This window comes from Salvia hispanica, chromosome 1 (assembly GCF_029641045.1).
Source record: "Salvia hispanica isolate PSC_SH4W2 chromosome 1, Shi_PSC_v1, whole genome shotgun sequence".
Taxonomy (NCBI): domain Eukaryota; kingdom Viridiplantae; phylum Streptophyta; class Magnoliopsida; order Lamiales; family Lamiaceae; genus Salvia; species Salvia hispanica.
Window position 1 is genome coordinate 6,426,267 of NC_142692.1, and position 22,877 is coordinate 6,449,143.

The 22,877-nt window shown below is 34.1% G+C and overlaps 4 protein-coding genes across 5 annotated transcripts; 2 read left to right on the plus strand and 2 right to left on the minus strand.

The window, feature by feature from the left end:
- The first annotated feature begins 1,172 nt into the window (after positions 1-1,172).
- LOC125224339 (serine/threonine-protein kinase BSK5-like) lies at positions 1,173-4,610 on the plus strand. Its single transcript, XM_048127721.2, has 10 exons — positions 1,173-1,505; positions 1,585-1,796; positions 2,291-2,426; positions 2,599-2,732; positions 2,809-2,914; positions 3,023-3,108; positions 3,438-3,626; positions 3,728-3,892; positions 3,979-4,092; positions 4,183-4,610. The coding sequence occupies exons 1-10, from the start codon at positions 1,424-1,426 to the stop codon at positions 4,423-4,425; spliced, it is 1,467 nt and encodes a 488-aa protein (XP_047983678.1). The 5' UTR covers positions 1,173-1,423; the 3' UTR covers positions 4,426-4,610.
- A 930-nt stretch (positions 4,611-5,540) lies between these two features.
- LOC125224340 (uncharacterized) lies at positions 5,541-6,742 on the minus strand. Of its 2 annotated transcripts, XM_089062406.1 has the most exons (4): positions 6,581-6,742; positions 6,129-6,464; positions 5,883-5,906; positions 5,541-5,837 (listed from the first exon to the last, which is right to left on the minus strand). In XM_089062406.1, the coding sequence occupies exons 1-4, from the start codon at positions 6,648-6,650 to the stop codon at positions 5,755-5,757; spliced, it is 513 nt and encodes a 170-aa protein (XP_088918532.1). In that variant the 5' UTR covers positions 6,651-6,742; the 3' UTR covers positions 5,541-5,754. The 2 variants fall into 2 exon arrangements, with proteins under 2 accessions (XP_088918532.1, XP_047983679.1); XM_048127722.2 differs by having other exon boundaries at positions 5,541-5,906; positions 6,581-6,740.
- Positions 6,743-11,562: 4,820 nt separating this feature from the next.
- On the minus strand, positions 11,563-14,855 carry LOC125223648 (O-fucosyltransferase 19-like). The gene is made up of 7 exons (XM_048126893.2): positions 14,230-14,855; positions 13,579-13,651; positions 13,437-13,507; positions 13,246-13,334; positions 13,049-13,181; positions 12,109-12,824; positions 11,563-11,995 (listed from the first exon to the last, which is right to left on the minus strand). The coding sequence occupies exons 1-7, from the start codon at positions 14,641-14,643 to the stop codon at positions 11,797-11,799; spliced, it is 1,695 nt and encodes a 564-aa protein (XP_047982850.1). The 5' UTR covers positions 14,644-14,855; the 3' UTR covers positions 11,563-11,796.
- Positions 14,856-19,675: 4,820 nt separating this feature from the next.
- Positions 19,676-21,497, plus strand: LOC125217777 (large ribosomal subunit protein eL33y-like). Its single transcript, XM_048119311.2, has 5 exons — positions 19,676-19,812; positions 19,901-19,936; positions 20,050-20,278; positions 20,832-20,874; positions 21,256-21,497. The coding sequence occupies exons 1-4, from the start codon at positions 19,781-19,783 to the stop codon at positions 20,871-20,873; spliced, it is 339 nt and encodes a 112-aa protein (XP_047975268.1). The 5' UTR covers positions 19,676-19,780; the 3' UTR covers position 20,874; positions 21,256-21,497.
- The last annotated feature ends 1,380 nt before the right edge of the window (positions 21,498-22,877 follow it).

Here is a 22,877-nt window from a genome sequence, read left to right on the forward strand (position 1 = left end):
AAAATATTCAATTATTGCGTGACTGCGTTATTAGATTTAGAATTTCTGATACTTTATTCGAAGGGAGATTCATAAAATTATATTTCAGTGACTTTTTATAGAGGTTAAATGTCATTTTTATAATATTGAATGTATTTTGTATATGTAGAATATTACGCATTAATAGAATAAAATTGGAAAATATCATTATATAAAATGTTCAACTATTGTGTTTTCATATTTCTAACCGCCCGTTTTTGTGACTGCATTATTAGATTTATAATGATCCCCAGTAATTTATTGGAAGTGAGATCCATAAAGTCACAATTTAATGACTTTTGGTGAAGGTAAAATGTTATTAATACAATATTATATGTAGAATATTAGTATGCATTATTAGAATTAAATTTGATAAAATATACCTACGTAAAACTGGATAACATATGCGTAAAATAAAAGTACTCCATATAAACTAAAAATGGATAATCAAGAATGTTTTATAGTTTATGCACCTAATTACTTGAGCAAATAATCAAGCATGTTCATTGTTCATCGCACGTAAATTAAGGCATACTATTAATCTTGATTTTCTTTTACAATGCAGTGTACTGTAGTACCTAATTACTCCCTCTGAATGAATTCACTTTGTTACTTTCATTTTATTAATTTATTTTGTACTATGGAATGAAAGAGTGAGTGGAATGAAAACTAAAACATTTTTTCATATTCATTAATTTATTTTGTACTATGGAATAAAAGAGTGAGTAGAAATCACATTTCATTTTATTCCATTAAATAAATTTCTCTAGCTCAATACAAATTTCATGAAAAGTAAACTAAAAGACTATTTTTGTGAACGTCCTAAAATACTAAAATAAGACTATTTTTTTAAACAAACGGATGAAATATAAATTCCATGAAAAGTAAACTAAAAGACTCTTTCTTAATTTCAATCATACAGGAAAAATAATTCAATGCAGTTTTACCTATATCAAAAAATAAAACCACTAACCTTTCCAACTTCCAAATTACTAAAATTTAACTCAAAATTAATAAAATCAATACTCCATAATTAAATCCTCATTAAACAAACTCAAAAAAATCCGCCAACTAATGCAGAGAACAAGGAAGAAAGGGGGAATGATGAAGAAATTGAAAGACAGCATAAAGCAAGAAAAGCTAAACCTTGGTGCCAAATATTAAAAAAAGAAAACACCTTTTTGAGAAAACACACACACACACACACACCATTCACAAAAACCGACCCCCAAAAAACCATAGCTTGTCTCTAATCCAGACTCCCCAACGCTTATAATGCATGCTTCTCAAATGTGAATTGGCGAAACCCGCGTTGCAATCACGTTTCTTGGATCCATAAACCCCTAAAAATCTCATCTTTTGAAGATATCAACACTCACATTCTTGCGCAGAAGAAGATCTTCAAATGGGTGGGCGCTGCTCCAAGTTTTCACAGTGTTGGTGGCCTTCCCATCTCAAGCCTGCAGCTCTCCAACCATCTGATCCGGGTTAGTGTGATGATCTTTGATTTGTTGTGGGGTTGTGTTAAAAATGACTTCTTTTTTAATTTTTGGTGGATTTTTGCAGAAAATGGGGAGAAGGATTCGCTGCCGAGCTTCAGGGAGTTCAAATGGGACGAGCTGAAGGCTGCAACTGATGGGTTCTGTTCCGACAATATTGTTTCAGAGCATGGGGAGAAGGCTCCCAACGTTGTGTACAAAGGCTTTCTTGAGAATGAGGGGTGGGTTGCTGTAAAGCGCTTCAATAAATCTGCTTGGCCTGACTCTCGTCAGTTCTTGGTTAGTTTTGCTTCTTCATTTCATCTGCTGCAGTTTTGCCTTTTCTCTTCTTTTTTTTTTTTGCTCAAGTGGAGTTGTGATTTGTGTATTGTTTGATCGGATTAGCTGTTTCTGATTGCATATAGTGTGCGTTTGTGTGTGTGAGAGAGTCTTGATCAGGATTAGTTTCATAAGTTTAGAAGAAGTGAAGGTTTGTTCACTTTCCAGTTTATCTAGTGTTCTTTGATGTTGTTTGATCTTCTGTGTGTGTTTGTGTTTGTGGATTAAGATCAGTTTCTCAAGTAAGGAAACTAGGAGAAGGCTTGTTTGAAATTCCATTTCCCTAAGTTCTCTGATTTTGCTCAATCGTATTGTATATGCTTGTTTTTTGAGGATCATGATCGGTCTCTCAATAATACGAAAACGGAATAGGTTTAAAAAAAATTGTTGAAGGTTTGTTCGTTTTCCGTAAAGCTCTGTGATTTTATTTGATCTTGTGTTTGTGTGTGCTGAAGGATGAGGCAAAGGCAGTGGGGAGCCTCAGAAGTGAGCGGCTGGCGAATCTGGTTGGATGTTGCATCGAAGGGGAAGAGAGATTGCTGGTGGCAGAGTTTATGCCTAATGAGACGCTGGCTAAGCATCTTTTTCATTGTGAGTTCCCTTCATTTAGTTCATTCAGGAAATCGTGTCTAAAAAGCGTAGCTTCCTTCATATAATTGTTGATCCACCGTATAACTTTGGTAGATATCGTAGATAATTAGGAATTTAGATTTGATCTTTGAAACTTAACACAACTTTGCTCCTGTTTGGTGAATCGGAACAGGGGAGGACCAGCCTATGAAATGGGCGATGAGGTTAAGAGTGGCCTTGTATTTGGCCCAAGCTTTGGAGTACTGCTCCAATAAGGGACGAGCGTTGTACCATGATCTCAATGCTTACAGAGTCTTGTTTGATCAGGTGAGGAAACGCAATCTCTAGACTTGAGAGAATTGTCAAACTATGTGTTCTTATAGGTCCCGTTGCTTGTGCACAGGATGGCAATCCGAGGTTGTCTTGCTTCGGGCTGATGAAAAATAGTAGGGATGGCAAGAGTTACAGCACGAACTTAGCCTTCACTCCTCCCGAGTACTTGAGAACTGGTAATATGCTTTATGAGCTAGTAATCTTTGTTAGTGATGTTTCTTGATACCTTTCCCCTCTGCTCCGTCTATTTTCTTTGGATTTGACTTTGATACGTTCCTCTGCAGGAAGAGTGACTGCGGAGAGTGTGGTTTACAGCTTCGGGACCATGCTGCTAGACCTTCTAAGTGGCAAGCATATACCTCCGAGCCATGTAAGTCTCCACGCTCGATTTAGAACCATCTAAATCTACATTATCTCCTCACTCTTTGCTTGTGATTCAATCTCTCAATGCATAGTGAGAATAAGATTATGATAGATTGCATTCAAAACTGAAACTTTTAGAGTTTGGAGTTCGATCAATTACGAACATGGTTCTTTCAACTATGTGCCTTATGTGTCTGCTAAATGATCAGGATTAGCCATTTTGACAATTCGGCTTGTTCCACTGTGTTCACATTTCTATAAATGGAATCCGAGAATGAATCTTGAATTATACTTTTTACACTGAAGTATGTTTCCGATTCTCGTGTCATTGTTTAGGCGCTTGATCTCATCCGAGGAAAGAATTTTCTGATGCTGATGGATTCTTGTTTGGAGGGCCACTTCTCCAACGATGATGGAACTGAGTTGGTTAGATTAGCTACCCGCTGTTTGCAATACGAAGCACGAGAGAGGCCAAATGCTAAGTCTCTCGTCACTTCTCTTGTGTCTCTTCAGAAAGAAGATGAGGTATGGATTTATGCTATTCATAACATTTTGTCAATCTGCATCCAAAGGTAAAAATAATGGATTTTGAATTTAAACGTACGGTTTTCATTTGAAAAATGCAGGTTCCTTCGTACGTTCTACTCGGAGTTCCCCAAGGGACCTCAAACAGTACTCCACAACTGCAGCTGAGCCCCATGGGTGAAGCATGCTTGAGAATGGATCTCACTGCCATACATGAAATCTTGGATAAAATCGGGTACAAAGACGACGAAGGGATTGCCAACGAGGTTTGTATTATTTTTTCGTGTTATCTATAGCACTGTGTTCTTCAATCTGTGGAAAGGCCTCAATAATTGTCGTTGTTTCCACGCAGCTCTCTTTCCAAATGTGGACAAATCAAATGCAGGAGACTCTGAATTCAAAGAAGCACGGTGATGCTGCTTTCCGAGCTAAGGATTTCACAACTGCCATCGATTGCTACACACAAGTAAGCCGTTAGAGTACATTGACAGTATATATGATTTAGTATACCCGAAAAAAATTCGATCAAACAAGTTTGAATGGTGGTTGTGTACAGTTCATAGATGGAGGGACAATGGTGTCACCAACGGCCTATGCTCGTCGGTGTTTATCGTACCTTATGAGCGAGATGGCCAATGAAGCCCTTGCTGATGCAATGCAGGCGTTGGTGGTGTCACCGGATTGGCCGACTGCGCTGTACCTTCAAACGGCTTCGCTGTTTGCACTTGGAATGGAGAATGATGCTCAAGAATCACTCAAAGAGGCAACAAAGCTGGAATCGAAAAGAAACAGACAGTAAAGAATTGTATAGAGATCTCTACTTGCAGATGATTTGATGTATTTAGCAACACTTTGAACACCAAGTGATCAATCATATGATATTGATTTCTTACTATCTTTTGTGTGTAATGAAAACTTTAGCTGGTTGTTTATACAGACAGCTTTTTTAATTTTATGGAATGAAAATTGCAATTTTTTTTGAAACTTTGCTACTACTATCTAACAATACATCAAATTGACAAATATTATTACCAGATATATCCTTATTCCAGTTTCATGATTTTTAATCATACAAAATTTCTGAGTTGTCACATGTAATTTGCATAATTCATCATGTAATTCCTTTATTGACTTATATTTTAGTATTAACTTCAAATTAAAAATAAAAATAAAAATAAAACCATATAAATTGGGAAAACAGCCTATTGCAAAGTTGAATTTTTAACTATATATTTTTATTATCAAAGCTTCGTGATTTATAGATTATAACCTCGATACTTGTTTTTTTTTTCTTTTTAATAAGAGGATCAACAATAGTTGATCATCTACCCCGTGATGACTCGAACCAATAGATTATAACCTCCAACCAATAGGTTGGAGGAGAAGCGTTTTACCAACTGAGTTGCACTTCGTTGTCATATACCTCAATACTTGTTTTCAGAGGATCAACAATGGTTGATCATCTACCCCCGTGACGACTCAAACCTCCAACCAAGAAGCGCCTTAGTAACTGAGTTGCACTTCGTTGTCATATACCTCGATACTCGTTGTCTTGGGTGAATTTGTACTTAAATATTTATCAAAACTAATAAGGTAAGTATGAAGTTTGGTATAATTACACAACTATCGAATGATGCATATATCTTTCCAGTATATTTGAAGCGATGATATTTAATTGCCTGGAGCTAGTATGTTAATTTAATTTGGTGTAATTTAAGTATTATATTCAATATATATGTGAAGAAGTAATGAAAAAGTCATAACATTGAAAGTTATAAGAGACTACATTCACTTTTATCGAATAAATTTTTATGAAATGGAGTAGTTAATGAGGCGTCATATTGGATAGGAATAAAAGTACAAATTGGCTGAAAATAAGCATATAAGAATTATTTCGGAAACAAAAGCTTAGACTTATTGTAATAAAAAGATATTAATAAATATTAATAATTGGTAACATTACAAAACCACACAAAAACATGAAAAAAAACCAATACAGCCCTCAATATATAATATCTCCTTCACCAATTACATGCTTGGCTTCTCACATCTTTCTCTCATTAATTTATGAATTATAAGTTCAAAATTATACTTATATAATTATATAAATAATATATATTTGTATATATTAGTAGTAATAAGATGATAGAGCCGGAGCTGGAGCCGGAGCAAAGGAATCATCCACCGTAGAAGGGGCCGCGCCGCCACTGCTAAGAAGCTCCAACATCGCACGGTGTGGGTTCGATCTCTGCTTCTCACATAGTGCCGGCAAAAACACACCTACAAAATTTAAAAACAAGAAATTTGACACTCAACATAACTATTTCATGCTAAGTGAAAATTGAGCATATTGGAGTATTAAATTTATCATTTTGGTCCGTCACAATTTAAAATAATTAAGTCTCAAAATCTACTAACTAAGTAGTACTAATATTTATGTGATGTTAAATTGAAACTGCCATGTAAGTCGAGACGGAGAGAGTATTAATTTAATGAAAATACCTTCACCCGCGGCAAGGTTAAAATAGAGGTCGACGATGTTGGGGCAGTTTTGGTAGCACGACGGCGAGCAGAGGCTGGAGATGAACTCTGGCGCCATGAAGGCGTCGGAGGAAATCCCGACGCTGCTGCGGTCAACGCCGCAGGCGGCCACGCACTGGTCGGACTCAATGCGTCCGGCCAGTCTCTCGGCCACCACCACCTCGGAAGCCATGCACGTGTACTCCACGACACCTCCGGCTCCCTCGTCCTTGTAGCTCTCGAGCGCGCATCGCTTCCCCGACGTCGCCACCGCGAAGGCGCACAGATTCTCCGGCAGATTCTCGCAGATCACATCAGCTGCGTGTTTTTAAAAAAAAAAATTATTACAATGCACGTTTAGTGTGTGTGGATTTATGTGAAATTTTGCAAAATTAATTATAAAGCGTGACTAATTGGAAAAGAAGAATTGTTACCAAAAGCTGCGTGAATGGAAATGGAGAAGGCGAGGGAAAGAAGCAAACACGATTTCATTGAAGAAGCCATTTGATGGTGTGAGGGTATTTTTGTAACTTTGGCTTCTTGAGATCTCTTGGAGATGGAATTAAGTGAATTATGGTTTGATATGGAAGATTGTGATGGGAGATTCTTCTTTATATAAGGTGGAGACTGGAGTGAGATAGAAATATGAGGGTTTGGTTGCATGCATTCTCAACTATATTAGTTTGGTAATTTGGGTGATAACATTTCTACCTAACTAATTTTGTAATTTGAGTGATTTTTCTTAGTAGTCTCGTCCATATACTCCCTCCATCCCAAAAGAATATGCATTTTGGATTCAGCACGTGTTTTAATGCAAAATTATTAAAATAAGAGAGAGGTAGCGAGAACAAAAAGTATTGTTAGTGAGAATGAGTTTCATCTCATTAGAGCTAAAAGAGTTTCCAAAAAATTAGAAAGTGCATATTCTTATGGGACAGACGAGTGCACACCCTAGCAATTTTTTGGGATGCTCAAAATGATTTTAATTGATAAAATAAAAAGGGAAAAAGGAAATAAAAAGCTGAGGCATCTTTGTGTACACAAATGAGAAAATTAAAAAAATTTGAAGCTCGTTGAGATTGGTAGACTTTGTCCAAATTTATGATTTAAATCATCATTATTCATTTTTATGCTGTAATATATAATCAATCTTGATTTTATAGAGGCATAAATGCTCTTAAATCGGCTAATTTTGTTTATTAACCTTCTTTTGGTCATGTGAACGAGTTACTCATATGTATCAAAGCCACATAATTATCCAAAAGAATTGTAAAAGTACTATAGTAAAAGTATGTTTGTGAAGGCAGTTTTATTTTAACTGAATAATTGAAATAATAGTATTGTATAGACGTGTGAGGATGTCATCTCAGCATGTTTAGTTGAAAGTTTCCGATTTAGGTATGCTGAATATATACTTGCTTATAGATTTTTTGATTTTCTCTTGCATTATTAGGTCGTCACGTTAATTGATTTTTATACACGCTTACCACTAATTTAGAGGGCTTGCGACAAATATATTGTAAAGCAAAGCCATCCAACCATCTTCATAAAGTGGGATGCTCCCAACAATAAAATACTATTAAAAAGCTTATGTTTTAAAAATCGAATCGGTCTGACTAGTTCGATTAGAAACTTATACATTGTTCAATCCACTGCAAAAACGCCAGTTAAGTGTCGAACAACAACTTTATATTTGAGTTAGGACACACAATATATAATTTTTCACAATGTTCTAAACCGAATATTATCAAATCGACCCGATTGTTCGAATCATGAAATGGTAATTTTATTGATTTACATGCCTACTCGTTTTTAAAATATTATTATATAAGACATTGAAAAAAGAAAAGGCAATCAATCGTATCCTTGAGATTCTTGTAATTTAAACGGTCTACTTTATATTATAATTATATATTCCTTTAATTTTTATAGTGTTTACGATATAGATTACATGATTACGAAAGAATAAAATTTATTAGGTAGCGATGTATGTAGAAGTAGAACCATAAAATGCCTCCCACGTCTCCGCATAATTCAAGTATGTACATAAATGGAAAAACAATATAAAAATAATTAGATCCGCTTCTTTAATTTTCGTGCTTGGTTGTCGTTAATTAGGTCGTATTTAGTTAATTATTTGTTTTTAAACCCTATCATTTGTCTTGTGGAGTGGAGTACTATTTAATTGTTTAATTTCGTGTACAAATTCAAAATAAGAAGTGTAGTTTCTCGACCTCCAAATTCAACATATAAATTGCTCTCAAAACTAAAGTAATGCTCTTTTTTGCGCTTATTTTACATTGTACTTAAAACATGTCTCAAAATACTTAATTTTAGAATCACTTTGCTGAAATAAATAAAGGGGTATTTGTTAGTAATTTCTAAAATTTTAATATATTCTAATTTTTCATACTAACTTTAAAATTTATATATAAATTAACAAATTATTGATTTGTCTTGCAAAATATTTTAATTGGTGGGATCGTGAGGAAATCGAACGGTAAAAGCGCAGATTTAATTAATTAAAATAATTTTTTCCAATTTAATAAAGGTTTACTATAAATGAGTTACAAAATAAGGATATATTTTTGTAATTGGAACTCAATGATAGGTTTGGCAATTGGGGATGTGACTTCTCGTTTTTTTCAAATCCTTGAGATTGTTTTGGTCATCGAATCATAATGTTGAAAATAATAAATTCGAGTTTTCTAGCCCTTGCCAAACTAGAACGTGCAATTAATTCATGGGACTCTGATGATACGTGATTTAAAATTTTGTTGAGTAGTATTATTTGATGGTTCATAATATTTCTAAGTACTATTTATCCATAAAAAATTTGGTTCATTTTAAACTTATAGATCTTTATTTTTGTATTTTTAAAACATTACTCGTGGTGTGTTGGATTTCTGTATCGCATGATTATTGCCTGAATTTCCCAAATTTAACATTTCAATGCAGCTTGATGAGTCAATTAACTCACACTATACATAGAAATATTTGAACGGACCAGATTGCATAACCCAAAATTATGGGCTTATGTGAAAATTGCTTTTCCAACGTGCATTGATTCAAATGTATGGGTTGTCGTTTGTTAATGGTAATTTGTACTGTTCTTAAATCAATAGTAGGAATTTTGTGTCGTTTAGTGTGTTTCAATTGACTGTATTTCATAGAAACTTCAATCATAAATGTGAAATATTTGGAATATTAATGATCATAGGTTGAGTTCTTGTACAAGTTGTTGGCTTGTTGCTATTAAGGTATGGAAAAAGATAAAAAGTTTACAAGACCATCATATATTAACTTTAAGGCTCTTAACTAGGGCAGGGAGAGGTTTGGTTCCTAACCGAACCGATCGGTCGGTCAACCGATGCTCAAAATTGACAAAATCAAGAACCATAACTGACACCGAATAAGGTTCGGTTCTCGATTACCTGGCCAGGAACCGAAATAACATTAAAAAAAGGTGAAAAATGTTTTTAGAATCCTTATCTCTTATTAAAAATAATATAGCTTCTCTATCTCCATCAGTGTCTTTAACTCTTCGAATATATAAGAAAAACAAATAAAGAGCAAGAGTAATTGTGAATAAGAGAAAAAGAGGAAAAAAAGAAATAAAAGGAAAAAAGTTACTATACAATATTAATTATAGTAAGTTAATAAAATATATTATTAAATCGTTTCCGTGGTTATAACTTCCCGCCCTTGAAACTGGAACCGGGACTGAACCAAACCCGATTAGGTCAGTTAACGGTTACCCAAGAACCAAATTTTTTGGTTCAATTCTTGACCGAATAACCGAAAATTGTTTACCCAACTCTACACTTAGGTTTGATGAAATGACAATAATCCCTTTTCTTTTTGAGAAAATGATAATACACCTTGATATTATTGCCTATATTCTTAAGAAAGGAAAAGCCCAAGTGTACAACAAATTTTCAATTTGTAGTTGTGATGAAACATGATTGGGCTAACAGTAGTTGGGCCAACTTGGATTATAATGGTAATTAATAATAGTCCACTAAGCGAGCAAAACCAATAATTATCTTTATCAAAAAAATTACTAGGGAGACTTTATTTGAGTGATAGATAGATTGATAAAAAATGAGGTAAATTAATATACCATTTACTTTAATGTATTGATTAAATTTAAGCACGTTTAACCATCTTATCCTTTGAATACTCAATCCTTGTTACGCATAATGGACGCTCAAACAAATGTTACTTCAATGTGTATTAAGCAGCTGTTAAAATTAGCATTCTGTGTAAATTATTGTCCACTTAGGTTTCTTTAATCATCAAATTAGCATCTCACTCTATGTTTAATTACTGGGATAAGCTCACTTCTTGAATGCTTAAGTTGTACACTTTCACACTAATTGTTCTTCTTCACCACATGGCTTCCAGCCTAATTTCCTTAAGAACTGTTGTTTAAACAGCAAATCAGTTGATTATTTTACATATTAGACCATGCTTTGATTAATTAGAAACTCCCTAAACTGAGTAGACAAAGTGCTCCTTAAGCTAATACCTAAATAATGTCTTAAGAAATACTACACCATACTTCTTTGACTCTGGTAACCCCCCATCCCATGAGTTAATATAGAGTACTATAAATTTTGTGAATTTGATATTTTGCCCGGATGTGTTGTGACTAACATAAACCTAATTTTGTGAATGCGACTAACCAAAACCAATGGTTAATTCCTCTGTATTTTTGTATAGAAATAAATCTCTTTGCTCCAAAGATTAACATCAACAATTTGTAATTAAACGACGTTTCAAGGGTTTTACAAAATTTATGGTAGGTTTGAGTTTCATATGTGTACCGATTTTTTTAGCGAAAAAGCTCACAAAATAGCATAATCTTAAATTGGACTTCCAACGTGAAATGTCTAGCTCTGTCAATATATTGCCCAAAGAATAGCAACATGTTACTCATAACATGAAATGTCTAGCTCTGTCAATATATTGCACGGAGAATAGCAACATGTTACTCATTTGTTATGTTTCTTGACCAAAGTTACGTTCATGAACATCCTCATCGATTAAACGTGGCGATAAAATCAATTACTTATATTTACTTGTCTAAATGAAAGGTGTTGTATCTAACCTGAACCCATGGCTAGTTCCTCTGTTTTTTTGTATACATTCCTCTTTGAAGTTTGAACCAAGATTAACATCAAGAATATCTGAATATGTAATAAAAGTAGGACTTTTCATAAGTGTGATAATAAAATCAACGTATAATCTACTTGTATAAATGACTAAGTGCTGTATTCCTCTATATTTTTTTTATATATTCCCATTTCCTTCAAGATTAACATCAAAAAATTGCAGTAATAAAAGTAGATTTTCTTTAAAAAAATTATGCTAACTTTAGTTTGAATTTGTTTATAAATTTCAACAGAAACAGTATCGACAAAATTTGCAAAACATCTTGTTGCTCCCTCCAACATAAAATATCTCTGCATAAGTATGTAGTTCTTCTTGTTAGAACGTGTTACTCATTTCTTTTCTCTGCAATGTTTCTCGACAAAAGTTACATTCCTCAACATTTCTGATCGATCAAAGCGTAACAATAAAATCAAATAATCTCTACTCATCTAAATGAAAAACAAAAAAAAGAATAAGCCATATTTCCCCTGCTTCAGTTTAGATACCTATCACATATGCAACCGGGATAAGGATTAGCGTAAAAATTCTCCTCTAATCTCGGCGTCGGCCCTGCTTCTCTCTGGTACGGCGCCCCCACTCTCTTCTCGTGCATTTTCTTCACCTTCCCCGCAAATTCCTCCCACGAAATCTCCCCACTGTCCATTCTATCCATCAGTTTCACAAAACTCATCCTGTCAACGTAACAAACCAAATTAGATCAAACAGCAGAACTCATCCTATATTAAAATAAAAATAAAAAAAGGGTGTGTCGGGAGAACTTATCCCAAAAGACCAGTTTACCCACCTATTAGGATTAATAGTCCTTTTGAACCCTTCGAACCTCCGGTGCCCCTGCACCGCCTTGGCCATGTTCCCGTCGTACGTGTACACAAACACGTCGCTCTCCTGCGCCACAATGTAGTCGAGCGCAGCCAGCCGGTTCTGGTAACCCACAAACGGCCTGAGCTCCTCAGGCGTGGCCAGGGTCGAGTGCGAGTACACGTTGGGGTACTCACGGCGGAGCGCGTCCATGCTCCCTTCGCCGTAGATCTCTCCGGCGACGATGTAGACGCGGGTGGCGGAGGGGTAGCCCATGGCCTTGAGGAAGACGGCGGCCTCCCTGGGGGCCAGGGGGCAGCCCCCGCGGGCGCGCTTGTCGCGGCTGTCGATCTCCTTCTCCTTCCAGTGCTTGGTGGCGTAGCGCATGCGGCGGAGCTCGTTGGATTCGGCGGCGGTGAGGTTGTGGCTGCAGCCGGTGAAGGCGAGCATGTCCTTCTCGTAGCGGAGGTGGAGGGCGATGTAGGGGGAGTAGTCCTCTTCTTGGTCTCGGAGGCGAGCCACGAGCTTGCGGCCGAGGTCTTCGATGGGCGGGGCGTAGCGGAGGGCCTCGTAGTTTGTGCGGCACCGGAGCTTCTGGATGGACGGGGCTAGGCCGTTGTTGGCGAGGCGTGAGTCTGTGTGAGTGAATCTTATCACTCTTTTCTTTTTCAGCAATGTTCCCATGTCTCTGTAGTACCCTGCCTGCACCCAACAAATTCAACAATCCTCATGTTAGGTCTAATTCATGATTTTGATCACTCAATATAGTTTACTAGTAGTAGTAATTAGTTGGTTTCTCATAGGTACACTTCAATAGATGACATTGTATATATCTAGATTTAGGCCTAATTCACACATGATCTAACAAATTTTAGGCCTAATTCACACCCACACAATCAATTGTAGCTTGTAAACTCATTGATTACCTTAGACCAAGAGATGGGAGCTTTGTTGACAGCCTTCACTCTTGCATACTTTTCCGGCAGCTTGTCGACGATCTCAATGTCAAGACTTAGAACCTCAATAAAATGCTTCCAATCGAAGATATCCTTGAAATCACTGCTCCATAAATACATCATCAAAGTAAATCCAAAAATCGATCAATCAGTTTATATATATATACCTAGGATCTGTCCAGAAGCTTGAGTGATCGAGCGAAGGAAGCACAAGAGTCGCATTCATGATCTTCACTATCGCCACCATGTCGCATATCTATTGCAATTGATACTTACTCTTAGATTCCTTTAATATAGTACTAATATAGAAAAAAAAAATTGAAGATTCAATCTTGATTTTGTATAGATGGAGACTCACTCCTGTTCTCATCTGATTCAGTCCCCCGTTTGCTTGAACCAAAACATACCCATTCGTTGCATTTGATGTCTCTGAAATCCAAATTGTAAAGATTCAATCTTGATTTTTGAAAGAGAGAGAATGAGGGGAAAATTTTACGTACTGATGCGATTCTTTGGCCGTACAGTGCAAGGGTATAGATCGCCACTGTAGGGTTTTCTCCATATTTCTGAAATCTGGAGGGAAAATTGAATATTAGTACATGCAACACAAAAAAAGAGACTTTTTAAAAAGATGAATTATGTTTTATTTCTGTTTGTTTAAAAATTAAAATAAAGAAAGAGCGCAACGTTCGGTTAATCATTAGAATTCAACGTTTAAGAGTGATTTGAGTGAGAAAAATAAAATGTGATTATTTTCAACCGTTATTTGATCACACCCACTAAACACCATCGTGGCCAACTACTAACATAGCTCCGATTAATGCTAAATCGTTATTTTCAATAAGCAAAAATACCAAAATAGTACAATATCGTTCGTACAAATTGAATGATCATACACAAATTCATAACCAAATTTCTTGACCAAATGAAGTTATTAGTGGCCGGAATTTAATTTCAGGTTAAGTTTGATTATTCATGTCGCCGTTAATTAATTTAATGCCGCGGCCCACTAGTAGTAGTAAACGTAGTATAGAAAAAAAAAATAGATTAAATATGATTGATTACTAATTTATTGGTAATTAAGTATATTGAACTCGAAGAAAGTAAATTTGAAATCAATTTAACAAAATTGGCCGCAACTTTCGACTCACCGGAATTTTCTTTTTGCGGCGTCGGCGGCGTCTCTCCGCCGCGGGATGCGAGCGGAGCTCCGTCTCGAAAAGCGCCTTGTGCGCGGAGGAGGAGAGATCGGTCTTGAAGAAGCGGACGATCATGGTGTCCCTATCCGCCACCGCCCCGCCGCCGCGGAGCAAGAGGAAGAATCGGAGATAGGCGGAGAGCGCCACCATCAAGAGGAGGATCACGAAAACCGTGCGGCAGCGGCGCTTCCTCGGCGCCAGAGATTTCAAGAACCACCGCGGCGGAGGGCGGAGATTCTGCCTGCCTTCCATGTTGGTCAATTCGTCCGCCTCCGTTTCTGATTCCGATGGATTCTCGTCGGTGGCGCGGCGGCGGTGGTGAGTATAATAGGTGGAGGTGGTGGCGGTTGCACCGCCGGTTGACATGGAACGAGGGAGGTGAAATTTCAAAGAAGTGAGAGAAAGTTGGATGGTGTGGGAGAGAGGGAAGAAGGCATGGATGGAAAAACCGTTTCTTTCTGTTAATTTTGCTAAAATAGACTTTTATTAAATTGTGGGGTTTTAATTTTTTGGGGGGTTTTTTCACAGGAAATTGATTTAAGCGTAATGTTAGGGGCAAAGAAAAGTAGTGAGAGAAAGGAGAGGGAGAGAAAGCACGTTTAATTTCTTGCAAATCGTCTATGCTTTGATCATTATATATAGATAGTATAGGCCAAGGTGGAACAAAGTAGTTGCTCAAACTGTGAAATTAATAAATAGTATACTCCTTACTACAATTGAAAGAAGGAATATTTATATTTATATACTCCATGTATAATAGTGCAAAATTCAAGTGGATAAATGGTCGATTTTGTTCCATTTTCATCTCCTAAAATGAAACGATTCATAGGTACTAATTTTAATCATCTAAACGGTGGAATATTTTTGTATAATTGATATAATGATAAGGCAAAATCAGTCCTTTATCCAAAATGAAAGTATGAAATCTTGCATAATGTCGATATTAACGTCTAAAACATCTAGACAAGAAGATATGACGTTAAAGATCAAAATTTATAAATGAGTATATAACAAAGTGAAATTAACATGATGTGTTTATGTGGCTCTGACACATGTAGTAAGTGAGTAGATTAATATACTAGGATGGGTTAGTAGTTTGATATCCTATATACTATTCATTTTGGCAGAAGTCTCACAAGTTATAATCTGCTACTTTTCAACTTTTTTACTCCCTACATTCCATAAATATATGGACAATGAATATCGCACAGGAATTTAAACAAAATTGATGAAGTAAGAGAAATGAGGAGAATGATAGTGAAAGTAGTGTTAATGGATCGGATAGTGAGACCTACGTAATAAATAAAAATTGATATAACTTTCCAAAAATGGAATGCACATACATTTCGTTCATTAAACTTCCATCTCATTAATTATTAATCGTTTATAGAATGAATTTTACTTCCCTTGCCTAAACTACTCTTTAACAGTTTGTAACATTTATGTGCAACTAATATTAATTGTAATACATAATTTTTGTTTCATCATAACTCACTTACGTATGAGTAATTACTGTCGAAAACGATACATGATCAGAAAATACCTTGTTATTTTTGAAGTTGAAACGATTATGCATCTAACTGGTTATTTTTATTTTTTTATTACTGTTTAATGTGTGTATGTGTAGTGTTGATAAATATCTCAACATTTGTAAAATTAATTGGACCAAAATATATTTCCTACTTTCACGTTCACGTTCCTGAAGGGTGAAAAATTTAGTAACAAATTCCAGAATTTTCTGCCGTATCGTCTTGATCATGGGAATTTCATTTTTCAAAGAATTTTCAACACTTTATTTTTCTATTATAAAAAGGTCAGTTTTTTGGGGAAAATAATTCTGAAACGTTTCACTCAACCTTGAGATTATTTCTGTGATAATATTTTCGTAGCTGAATTGATGTAATAGAAATAGAATGAAAAGAATTTCAAACTTATAATGTATGCCACATAAACTAATAATGCAATGAATATCATTTAAAGTCACGAATTTATATGTTTTTACTTCGTGAATATATAGATAAATTAAATATGTCCCAAAAAACATAAAGAGTGAATTATGATCCGTGTACATTTCATATTTCTCTGGACGTGACATGAAAAAAACAACATTACGACTAATAAGACTGCTTGATTACTGAAGTAGACTTCTTCAAAATTGACAATACATGATAAAAACTGTGATGTTTGTATGTTACTTCACCATAAAAACATATTCAAATAGTGTAATCAATTAAATGCACAAATCTACGACTTAAAGACGTTTTTCTTAATTTGTGTCCTAAATTTTAGCCATTAATAAAAAAAATCCAATTAATTAGATGAATTGGTTGTAGTGCGCATATTATTGCTTATGTGAACATCATCGCCGAATAGTCGAATTATTCTTATTTATTTTATTTTATACTCCATGTATTTATTTTGATTATAATTTTAGACATCATTAACTTTAAAAAAATCATATAATAATCAATCATCAATTTGCATTTTGTATAACTTCAAAAATAATGATGCTAATGTGAAATACATAGCACAGTACTTATGTAATAAGTATTTAATATTATGTTAACATATGTTAATATCGTATTTATATTAATCCTATGCTATATGATTATATAGTTTATTTTAAAAATATAAGCCAGTTTCGCATATACTTCTTCTTTTGTCGGGGAGGCAGGGTCAACTTTGCAAATCATAGAATGATGATAAACAAATTTCATAAAAAGTCCAACACGCTCTCAAAATAAATACCATACTACTATTTTATATAATAATTGCAGGACTTCTTTTCTAGGAATTTGGTTGCATTCCAATTAGGGGTGATATGATTCGAGCCACCTACGACATGTCATCGAATTGGTCCAAGTTTTAATGGAATGATTTAGTTGGTGGTCTAGCAACTAAAAGATTATAGATTAAAAAATATCATCAACACATCATCATATTTAGTTGAGGGAACTAAATTTTCAGTCATTTCACTGATATCAATTTCTAGTTGTTCTTATACTTTAAAACATATTACCATGCGTTTATGAGCATCGATAAATATTGTTGGAAGAAATTTTGCATTTTTAAAAACTCTTTCTTGACTCAAATATCATTTGACTATAGAAACGTTTAATTTATGACTATTTTATGAGAACCGCCGCTTCGATTGCATTTGGTTCATTCATTTATAGTGTATTCTCTCAAGAGAAGTCGTAAAAGTACGTGGCAAATAAATCAAAATGGCGGTTCTCATTCTCATGAAAAAAGTACAAAAATAGGAGTAATTTTTATAGCTTCGAAGATATTTTGGTCCAAAAAAATCATTCTAACGGCATTATATCTACGTTCAAGGATATCTGGAATATTTTTAAGAATAGGGATAGCAAATTATATTAGTGCAATAACCATGAACTAAAAATGCAGTATCTTTTTTTTTAATTGAAAATTAAAAAAAAAAAAATTGGTGAGAGATAGGAAAAAATTAGAATCGTGGGAAGAGTTTTATGGGGTTGGTAATGGGACAATGTCGATTTGTTTCTGCACGTTTTGTGTAGCTCAGTGCACGACTGTTTTGCAATATTATTATTCTATATTCATTTACAAGATGTCAAAAAATTAGAGGTCTATCAATTAGTGATGCTACATGAACATATTGCAACCTAACACAACTTTATTATTCTCTTTGCTTTTCGTTTTCTTCTTCTTTTGAGGTATATATTCTCTCTCCAATTTGGCAATTCATTATTCTTGATGTTCTAAAACATTGTCGCTGTGATATAATGACTTTGTTTCGACTAAAATGATATACTGACAAAAGCTCTAATATAATGGAGTATATGTAAAAAAAAACTGATCAATTACTTATTGATTTATTTTATTTCCCTTCCCTCCTTGTATTGTCAAAGTTATATGATCAAATAATTGAATAATAAGACGATGTAACACATTCAAAGTGTTAATCAATTCACCAGAACATTGGATCATAATTCGCCAGGATTATTTTTAATTACAAGGCAAATCCAAAAAATCCATGGGGTATGATAAAGACATATTTATTTTAAGCGAAAGTAATTAAAGCAAATTCTTTTTTCATTTTGATTAATTAATTTATCAGTTAATTAATTAATTAATTAATTAATTAATTAATATTGAGTTTATTTTATCATCTTTTACGAACCCATTAGAGCATCTCCAAGGGAGAAGGTATATAGAAAATGTATATCATCTATACGTCTACTCAAAAAGTGAAATATATCATTTTAAAAAAGAAACATACTCCAAAGAAAAAAGTATATAGAAAGGTAAATGATTTTATATAAAATAATATTAGTACAAAATGCATTAAAAAAATATAAAGTGTGATACCTTCTCAAATACCTTCTCCCTTGGAGAATGGTTTTTCATGAAAAGAAGGCAAATATGGTAGCTATAAAATTTACCTCTTCAAAATGGAAAAAGGTATAATACCTTCTCAAATACCTATCCCATTGGAGAATGATTTTTCATAAAAAAAAAAGATAATATGGTAGTTATATTAATTTACCTCTCCTCTTAAAGATGCTCTTTTAGTACTCCATCTATCAGAGCATCTCCAACAAGGAAGGATAAATAAAAGAGGTATATCATTTATATATCTTCTCAAAAAGTGAAATATACCATTTCAAAAAGAAACATACTCCAAAGGAATAAGGTATATAGAAAGGTAAATAATTTTTTAAACATAAAATAATAGTACAAAATGCATTAAAAAATATAAAGTATGATACCTTCTCAAATACTTTCTCCCTTGGAGAATGGTTTTTCATGAAAAGAAGGCAAATATGGTAGTTATAAAATTTTACCTCTCCATAAAGATACCTCTTCAAAATGGGAAAAGGTATAATACATTATCAAATACATCTCCCATTGGAGAATGATTTTTTATGAAAAAAAGGTAAATATGGTAGTTATATAAGTTTACATGTCCATTTACCTCTCCAAACTCCAAAGGGAGATGCTCTCAGTATAGATCCGAAGTAACAAAGTAAAGCTGAAATCTTCAAGAAATCTTCAGGAAATTTAATAACACTGGGTATAGTTCCAAAAGAAAAGGAAAAGTTAAATGATAAATTATTTAGTAAAATTAATATGTGGGTTATTAAGGGTAAAATATAAAATTCATACTACTACATTATTGCTCACTTCATTCCTTAAAAATAAAAACTTTATATTTAAGGAAATTTATTTATCTCCAATAAGATAAAGACTTATTTTCCAGTAACACAGTTTTCTTTTTACCTCTTTCTCACTTATAAATTTAACATTAAGAATCACAGTTATGAACTAAGCAGAAAGTCCAATTTCAATTGGGTATGAGCAACGGCCCACTAAAATGAAGGTTTTTACGTAAGCCCATATCATAGCCCATTTCATCCCCACAGAACCACACCTAAAACCCATATAAAGGCAAGAATTAGGGTTTCCGTCAGTCGTCTTCGTCTTCAGCTCAAATCGATCGAGACCTCTGCAGCCGGCGAAAATGGTGAAAGGAAGACAGGGAGAGAGAGTGAGGTTAGATTTCACGGTTCCGTCTTCTTTGTATGTACAGCTGCTCGATCCTACGACAATTTCTGATTTTAATTTTATTTTTTTTGTTCAGATTGTACGTTCGTGGAACAATCCTCGGCTACAAAAGGTATGAAAACAGATCGCGCTTGCTCTGTCTTTTGGTTAACTGTGTGAGTGTGCGTTTTTATGGGAGGAAAATGTGATGATTTTGCGGATTTACTTATTGATTGTTGATAATAGGTCGAAGTCGAATCAGTACCCAAACACTTCACTGATACAGATTGAGGGAGTGAACACGCAGGAGGAAGTAGCGTGGTACCGCGGGAAGAAGATGGCGTACATTTACAAGGCCAAGGTGAAGAAGAACGGCTCCCATTACCGATGCATTTGGGGAAAGGTCACGCGCCCCCATGGCAACAGCGGCGTCGTTCGCGCCAAGTTCAAGTCGAACCTTCCCCCCAAATCCATGGTATGTTCCACACCAGCCTCGGTTTATGTCTATATATTGGTTTTGACAAACTCATGAATCAGTCGAAATTGTTGGTGGTTCATCTCATTGTGTTTTACTATAAGATCTATAAGTGGCTTAGAACTGAATTGCTGCATAGTTCGCTTAATACTAACTAGGGATGAACTGAGCTAATGCACTAGTGAACCAATCTTTTTTTGACTGCTTATTGTTGTGTTAGCTCCAGTTCTTGTTAGTTCTAGTTTTTGATGAATTGAAAAATCCCCATCTCTTATGGGTATACCTGGAGAAGCCTTTGTATTACAATAATTATTTTGTTATAAACTTTTGGTATGTCTTTAGTGGGAAATCCAGAACTTGTGATGGTTGTTTATGCCGTAATCATAATTTCAGTATACTTCATTACAATGATTCTGAATGGTTTTATGTTTTGTGCACATTATCTGCATTTCATTTAAAAGCTTTCATGGAATATTCAAGCTTTCATTGAATATTCAAGCTTTATTGAAGTGGATTTACTAATAGCTTATTCGTCATACACTTTGTGAAACAGGGAGCTAGGGTAAGGGTGATGATGTACCCGAGCAACATTTGAGGTAAAATTCCAAATTCAAGTCAAGTTGCTTTCTTTCTATATGCATCAATTTATTGAAGTTGGTCCTGTGATTGAAATATGCTTTCTTCAGTATATTGATGTAAATCATCTGAGGTTTATCATTTATGAAATCCAATTTTTTTTTAGAAAATCACATTACATCTACAGAGGGAAAAAATCAGTCTTGCGTCTCTTTTTCTGGTTTTAGGATTGAGTTTCACATATTCTGTCCTCCTTAGTTTATGCTTTGTAGTATAATGATTTGTTTACTCCATATGTTTATGTGTTTGAACTTCAATCTGTTTCATGTAGTTTATAACTGCATCTCTTTGCTTGCTTTGGTTTCTTGGTTCTTTTCTGAATTCATTTGTTATTTCTGCAGTGGTTCGTGACTTGTAGATCACTTGTTGGAGCATTAGGTGACTACAGCCCAGCACTACTCATAAGGATTTTATTTATAGTTTTTTTTTATCTAGGCTTATATTCTGTCTCGTCCCATTTTCTGTTTTTTTGCACTCTGAATTCAAGAATCGATCGTTTTGATTTACAGACATTTGTGTCTACATGCACATTTGCTATTTTCTTATTTCTTTGATGATACGTCTGGAATTTTTGTTTCTTCAATCCTTTCACTTGTTTGCAAATTTATTGGCTTATTGCTTACATGAGTTTAATGAAAAAAATTCTAAGAACTAATCTAATCAATCCGCTTTTGTAAGTTTTACACGATTAAGTTGTATGAATGTTGTTCATTTGGTGGATTTGTTCCAGTGTTTAATCTCGAGGGATTTCACTTCAATTTAATTTTAAATTACTGAATACTCTTCTCATTGTAGTGTTTAAATATCATAAAAGGGAAAATAGGGCTTTGATTGATTTCATTTTGGGATTGTCCGTTTAAAAATGGGACGACTTAAAATACAAAATGTGCCATAATTTACAGTGCAATGAACTTGGGCTGTTGCCTGGACAGATAATTTGCTATTGTGGTTGGTATGTTGGAAGAAATTCTCCTGTATGCCTATAAATGAAATAAATGTGCTCTATACATATAAATGAAAATAATAGTAGTAGTAAGTCAAAAGTGAGCAGCATAGCTATAAAATAAAGTCTCCACTTAAAAAGTACTGGTTACTGTTTTTAATTGAGGTGGAATTTGATTAAACACTTACCAATGATTATAGACAAATGGATCAAAAAAATATAATAAGAATGAATTATTACTTTATTCATGTATAAATGTGAATAATTTGTTTCACTATTATTTCTTGTTATAAAAGTTTTCAGTCGCATCGCGTTTTGTCATTGCTTCATTCACATTAGTACAAAATGCATCATTATTTTGCATTATGTTGTGAAAGAGTGAGTATAAACAAGATGACATTGTATTACTATTATTTATAAATTTTAAACTTTATATATCATTATAAAATAGGGATATTGACACCTAATATCACGAAACTTTCAAAAAGTTGGGTTTTTCCCACGAACTTTAAAGTTGACAAATAATATCATAAACTTTATCCCGGGTTTGTTTTTTTCCACGAATGAAAAAATTCATGTTATTTTAATAGATTGAAGAACAATTTTGGTGGGTGTGCTTCAAGAAAAACTATCTTCAAAGATTGAAAAACTTGAAGATCTCAAAATTGTTGTCGAGAAATTACGAAAAAAAATCCGTATTATAATATTATTTGTGAGAATTTTTTTATTCGTGGGAAAAAATAAACCCGGGGTAAAGTTCGTGATATTATTTACCAATTTTAAAGTTTGTGGAAAAAATCCAACTTTTTGAAGGTTTCGTGATATTAGATGTCAGTATTCCTATAAAATAAGATTTGAAATACTTATTTTGTTTTAAAGGTGTAATTACCAAAAATAAGAAGGGTGGAATATTAATCAGTGAATGTGATTGCACTGGAAAAAGCTATATTTATCAATATGACATAACATTAACAATATTTTGGGTGAAAATTTGAATTACCAAAAATAAGAATAGTGGAA